This window comes from Rhincodon typus, chromosome 39, assembly GCF_021869965.1.
Source record: "Rhincodon typus isolate 14 chromosome 39, sRhiTyp1.1, whole genome shotgun sequence".
Classification (NCBI taxonomy): domain Eukaryota; kingdom Metazoa; phylum Chordata; class Chondrichthyes; order Orectolobiformes; family Rhincodontidae; genus Rhincodon; species Rhincodon typus.
In genome coordinates this window covers 10,944,166-10,951,184 of record NC_063370.1, presented here as the reverse complement: position 1 = coordinate 10,951,184, position 7,019 = coordinate 10,944,166, and the positions used below count along the sequence as shown (strand labels likewise).

At 40.0% G+C, this 7,019-nt stretch overlaps 1 protein-coding gene across 2 annotated transcripts in view; it reads right to left on the bottom strand.

The window, feature by feature from the left end:
- Nucleotides 1–7,019, bottom strand: part of LOC109916779 (mitogen-activated protein kinase kinase kinase kinase 5-like) — a 114,369-nt gene that overhangs the window by 52,912 nt on the left and 54,438 nt on the right. For both annotated transcript variants that reach the window (XM_048618402.1, XM_048618403.1), the window contains exons 6-7: nt 5,972–6,019; nt 1,603–1,645 (exon numbers count right to left, since the gene is read on the bottom strand). In XM_048618402.1, coding sequence (XP_048474359.1) covers nt 1,603–1,645; nt 5,972–6,019 — 91 coding nt within the window. The remainder of the gene's footprint in view (nt 1–1,602; nt 1,646–5,971; nt 6,020–7,019) is intronic.

Below are 7,019 nucleotides of genomic sequence, written 5' to 3'. Positions count from 1 at the left end.
CCTAGATTTTCTGAAGAAGGGTCTAGGCCCGAAACGTCAGCTTTCCTGCTCCTCTGATGCTGCTTGGCCTGCTGTGTTCATCCAGCTCTACACCTTGTTATCTCAAGTCCCATTCAGTGTCCTTTTGTGCTTCAATCAATATAGCTTAAAAATATTATCCGGTCATTAAAGCATTACTGTTTTTAGGAAATTGCTGTGCACAGGTTGACTGTCGTGTTTCCTGTATTGTAGAAGTTACCAAACCTCATTAAGTACTTCCTTGGCTGTAAATTGCTTTGAGATATTTGATGATTGTGAAATACACTACATAAATGTAGAGTCTTTTTTTTCTCTTATTATTTAAGGAAAAGCTGCGTAAACACAAGAGGGAAAGAGATAGGAAGCTGTGCTGATGGGTTTAAGTGTAAAGCAGCTGGATAGATGCCTAAACAAAGGCATTGACTGATTGTGTCGGATATTCTGTATATTTTCTTGCATAGTATCTGCTGCTGACACTTACCTATTGTTCCTATCACAGTCAAAAATAAAGATTATCTGCTGGATACAGCCAGCAATTTTATTTAAAAGGGCTAATAATTTTGTTATTTCCTGCTTTAGTGACTTCCCATGGATGGAGCTGTTCGATGACCCACGAGATGATGAGCTCACTGGTAAGAGTAACTTTAAAATTGATTAACTCATAGGTTCATTTTTAAATTGATTTCAATTTTTGGGGGAGGGTGGGAGGAAGTAAGTTGAAATAGTCTAGACTAAAGCTGGATTAAATGAATTTGTATTACTGACATAAAACTATGCTGTCTTCTATCCTGACACTTAACCCACATCAGATTTGTGACTGTGGGTCTTGACTTTGCTTGGCATGAACATTTCCTGATCAGAATGCTGCAGGCCCCAGAACATTGATAGGACAGCATAGAGGGAATCAGTATCAAACCCTGTGCTGTATCTATTCTGGCAGTGTTTGATAGAGCAAGCTTTGTCTCATACACTGATATCCATATGTTGAATTAGGCAGCAAAAGACTTTCAGATTTACAAGGGTTTTATTGCAAATCTATAGCATAGTACAATCATCAGTTTCCACCTCTTCTTTCTCAAGCCCTTGTCCAGAAGCTAACACCCCACTGAAGAAGAACTCAACTCTTTCTTTTTTATTTTAAGAATGCTGTCATCATCAAATCACCCAATTAACTATTTAACAAGTACTACACACTACCCATCGGGAAAACGCAGTCTTTTTTTTAATATCCAGAAGATACTATCCATCCAGAAAACTCAGCTCTTAAATACAGACCCAATGAGCATCACCTTCTGTCTATCAACTCTGGAGCTGATTTTTGTTTTTAAATCTTAAAGGGACCAGCATCTCTAAGTCTGATAGTCAAACTGTATCTAACTCCGTCCTGCACCTGCCCAAATCAACATTGATCAACATTGAAGAGGGACGTTTACTCTGTACCTAACCTGTGCTCTCCATATCCAGAGAATGTTTGTTGGGCCATTGCAAAAGAAGCTTTACTAAATATGAATCATACTATTCCTTGATTAATGTGTTGATGAAAGGTAGAATTTTGTACAATATATGTCCATTTTTCTGACTCACCTAATTTTACATCTCCATTGTCATTGATAAGAATATTTGCTCCCTGCAGTGAGAAAATAAAACAGGTTTGTGTCAATCAAAAGACCACATTCTACTTGCTTGTTGAACATGAACATGTCTACACTGTAAACAGAATTATGTGTCCACAGTGCACACATCTACTATAATTGTAGATATGGATGTACACTCACTTAGAATGAACAAATGAACATATACGCAGACACAAATGCAGAGGAGATGAGGAAATTTTAAAGAATTCCAACTGCGAAGGATTATTTTGCAAATAATGAGAAGCTGTTCATAAAAGGGTCAGTAACCAGAGGTGATACATGGAAACTTTTTGTTCTACAACATGCTGTTATTATCTGGAATGAAAGGGTAGTAAAAGCAGAATCAATTGTAACATTCAAAAAGGAATTGGAAACAAATTAGAAAGAAATTGATTTGCAGGGTTATGAGGATAGAGCAGCGAGATGGAATTAATTAGATAGCTCAACCAAAGATCATGCACAGGCAGGATAGGCTGAATGGTCTCCTGTTTTGTGTCATTTAATAATTTAATGAGCATACACACATACATGAACACATATCCACACATGTGGATCTAGGTGTGCTTTGCTCTGCCACATTATTAGATACAGTGACAGAACCGTTACTGGAAGTATATACACCCAGTCCTCATTATCCACTGATTTATTACCTGTGAATCCAAACAGTCGTGAGGGTGGCACAGACCTCATTTTTTTTCTCCCCATGGTCTTGTCCAGTTTGCCTCAGTAATTGCTCGGATCTTTGTGGTACTTAGGAATACATAGAAAAGTACAGCACAGCACAGGAACAGGCCCTTCGGCCCACAATGTTGTGGCGGACATGACGCCAAGTTAAACTAATCCCTTCTGCCTGTCCATGGTCCATATCCCTCCATTCCTTGCTTATATATGTACTTATCTAAAAGCCCCTTAAATGCTCAAAAGCCCCTTAAAAGTATCCACATTTTTAATTATCCACAGAAAGTGTGTGCCCCATCCCTTGTGAGTAATGAGAACTGAGTGTAGATACATGGAGAAAGGAGCAGCCCAAAAGGACATCCCATCAATGGCTTTTTGAATCACAATCAATGTTGTCATGCAAGTTAAAGTAGGGGTGAAAACATAACAGATGGAAACTTATTGAAAGCCTCTAGGTTTGTGATAAAAAATGCCATTTCAATTTGAAGTATTTGGAGTAACATTACCAGAGCTTAGCACTAATGAAAGCTGGAGAACTACAACTCACTGTGTATGTTGATCGTACTATGTTTGGTATAACAGGTACACCATATTCAGTTTACACTAACCAAACTTCTTGCAGCACATGAAATAAATCATACGTTACAATAATGTGTGCTGTATATTAGATATCATATACTGTCATGCATATATTATACTGTACATCATATTAATGATAATAATGGACTATATTGACTATATATCCCATCACCTATTGCACTAAATACTACATATAGTTAACCAAACTATTGCATTTAGTGAACATTACCAGGAGTTTATCACCGATTTACAATTTGGACTGCAGTGTCTGAACTAATGAAGCTATCACCATAACATACTGCATGTGCTCTAACCAAAGGCTGGTCCTGGACTTACTGTCTACTGATGTTTCCTCTTCAACCATTTTTTTTGGCAGTTTTTATTAGTGGTGGTTTGCCATTTCTTTCCACTCTCAGGAGCAGGGCAAGGAGACAGATCTCAATCTAACTCAGCTGGAACAGCAATTCTCAACAAGAAAGTCACAGCAGGTACCTGGTGACTTAAGTTTGTTGCTGGCCTCGAAGAGCCTTCATGTTCCTCAGCACAAAACAGTCAGGCCACGATCCATGAGCATCAGCTGCACATAGACCTCATCCACATACATTGTCATCCAATATTTGCCAACCCCCACAATCTTTATGGTACATCTCTGATCTACTTAAGATCAATTAGGAAGCATAGGCCTGCATTGCAGGGTGCACCAGTAACTAGCATTAAAAGCTTTTGTGCAGACTGTCATAGATATGTACAGGCATCAATCAGGGGCGTGGGCACTTGTCATCTGGCTCTGTTTAGTTAGATTATTTAGGGGTTGGCAATTGTCAGTCCGTTTGGGTCCATCCAGCCAACTAACTGGAAAGGCATTGTCATTTAAAGGAGAATTGGGAACCTAATTGTGCGGATTGGGAGCTGCAGGCTTGGGGAAGGGGGTAAGTTAGAAAACTTACTAACAATATTCACATCCAAATCATTTATGTAAGTGATGAAAAACAGTGTACCCAGCACAGATCCTTGTGGCACACAGCTGGTCACAGGCCTCTGGTCCAAAAAGCAAACCTCTACCACCACCCTCTGTCTCCTACATTCAAGCCAATTTTGTATCCAGTTGGACAGCTCCAGGGGGATGCCATGTGATCTAACCTTACTAACCAGTCTATCTTGTCGAACACCTTGCTGAAGTCCATATAGACAATGTCTACCACCCTGCTTTCATCAATCTTCTTTGTCACCTCTTCAAAGAACTCAATCAAGTCAGTGAGATATGATTTCCCATGTTGACCATCCCTAATCAGTCCTTGCCTTTCTAAATGCATGTAAATCCTGTCCCTCAGGAGCTCTTCCAATGACTTATACACTACTGACGTAAGGCTCACTGGTCTATAGTCAGCTGGCTTTTCCTTACAGCTTTTCTTAAATAATGGTACCACATCAGCCAACCTCCAGTCTTTCAGAACCTCACCCGTGGCTGTCGATGACACAAATATCTCAGCAAGGGGCCCAGCAATCTCTTCCCCAGCTTTCCACAAAGGTTTGGGAAACACCTGGTCACGTCCCAGGGATTTATCTTCCACTATGCATTTTAAGACCTCCAGCACGTCCTCTTCTATAATATGAACTCTTTTCAAGACGCCACTGACAGAACTCCACACAGGCCAGTATCCTGTCACTGTGTCACCTTTTATTTACATATGGAGAGTCCTTGACACTGATCCTACTCCCTCAGAGTCAGCTCTTAAAGTGAACAGCATATCTGACACTCCTGTTCTTTCTTCTGAGACTCCTTTTTGTTTTAAATTCCCCCACATTACCACTGCACCCAAAGGGGGCATAGCAGTAGTGCTTATATTTTCCCGAATCACCCATGGCTGTGTGTGTATGTATAGTGCCACAATAAAAAGGACACCATTGTGCAAAAACTTTAATTCTATATTTTCCACCAACAGGAAAGCACCCATGTAGATAATGAAACATTAACTAGCAAAGCCTAATAAAGGCAGTGCTTATGTGAAAAAGAGAAGTAGGGGATTGGGAGAGAATGAGGGGACTAAATTGAAACAGAGTTGGGGGTGAAATAAGGCACTCCATTCCCCACAGTGTCCACCTCTCCCTAAAGAGCATTGGTGGATGCTGCGTGCTTCCTTTCCAATGACGTGTGGGTTCGAACATAACTGCAGAAGAGAGGCAGGCAATTGGCAGAGACAACCCCCTCCAGATACTCCTGTTCTTACCAGTCAGCCAGGGCTCCCTGATTGGGGCTGTTAATTTGGTCCAATCAGGGAGCTCATATTCAATGAGGTCCACCTGGCTGATCTCATTACAGTCATTATGATCACTATTTATCTCCCCATGTTCCCTAGCTTCCATGTTCTTCTCCACAGCAAATACTAATATGAAATATTCATTTAGTATCTCACTCATCTCCACATATTGACGGTCACATTGAGCTTTAAGGGCCCATATTCTCTCCCTAGTTATGTTTTTGCCCTTAATGTACTTATAGAATCTCTTTGGATTCTCCTTAACCCTTTTGCCAAAGATATCTCTTGTTCCCTTATTGCCATCCTGATTTCCCTCTCTTACGCATATTCTTATGCCCTTATATTCTTTGAGATTCCCTCTATCCCAGCTGTCTACACCTGACATATGACTCCTTTTTTTTGACCAGAGCCTCAATTTCTCTAGTCATCCAGTATTCCCTACACCTACCAGCCTAGCCCATCACCCTAATAGGGACATACCGTCTCTGAATTCTCGTTATCTCACTTTTAAAGAGATTTCCCAACCGTCCCTTTATCAACTTTTGGATGTCTGTGCTTAATACCGTCAAAATTATCCTTACTCCAGTTTAGAACTTCAACTTTTTGATCAGTTCTATCCTTTTCGATAACTATTTTAAAACTAATAGAATTACGATGACTTGTCCTGAAGTGCTCCCCACTGACACCTCACTCACTCTGTTACAGTTTTATAAATATTAAAAAAACTTATATTTATCCATACCTTGGATAGTGCCATGGGCCATTTACTATAAGTTAATAAAAATTGATGCTAGGATAACTTACCTTGATATCTCGGTGTATCTTCCCCTGATTGTGCAGATATTCCAAGCCCTAAAGGGAAACAAAATACAGAACAGTTAGAATTAATCTTGACTTCTAATCTTTTGTTCTGTTCTCTTTGCAGTATCAAAATGAAAGAAAGAAAAAACATACATTGTGGCGAACATTAGTGGCAAGCCAGAGGATCGGGTAAGTTTTAAAAGCCAACAAAAGGACGAAATGATAATAAAGAGGGAGCAAATAAACTACAAGGGCAAGCTAGCAAGTAAAGTAAAAAGGGGCAGGAAGAACTTCTTTAAATATATGTTTCAAAAAAAGAGAGGGACCAAAGAAAACACAGCCTTTACAGAACAAGGCTGTGGAAATGATAATGGTCAGCAAGAAAATAGCAGAATAACTACTTTACATCAGTCTTCAAGGTAGAAGACATTGATAGTATTCTAAAAATATTAAATAAACAAGGGGCTAAAGGTGGGAAAGAAATAAACAATGGCTTGAATCTTACTTTTTTTGGCTAAGTATGAGTTGTGTCAAAGTTTTTGGAGGGATTCTTGCTGAGTGGCCTGCAAATTTTCTTACCATATCTTACCAAACATCTCATTAATTACCTGCCCAGTGGCATCCCTCATGTTCGATTCCAGCCCCCACCCTACCATGTTTCATTCCAAGAACAACATACCACTCAGCAGATATCACGGAATTCACCAGCATCCCTTGAGACTGTGCCATCTTTAAAAGCCTATTGTCATGGTGGACTCAAAACATTAACTGTGTTTTTCTCTCCTGACACTGTCAGATCTACTAAGGTTCTCCAGTATTTTCTGTCTTTGTTTGATGGCTATCCCCCTGACATGACTGAGGACTGCTGCCTACCGTGGCAAGCTTCTGGCTAAATGGCAAAGCAAGGAAAAACGAATATGAGCCTTGTATCTCTGGCTGAGGTGGTAAAGTGCAAAAAGGCAAGGCAATGCAAGGCAAGGATTTTGTGAACATCCAATTAGGCTCAGAATGAATGAGCACTTTGAAAGCAAGTGAACAGGCTGGAGACACA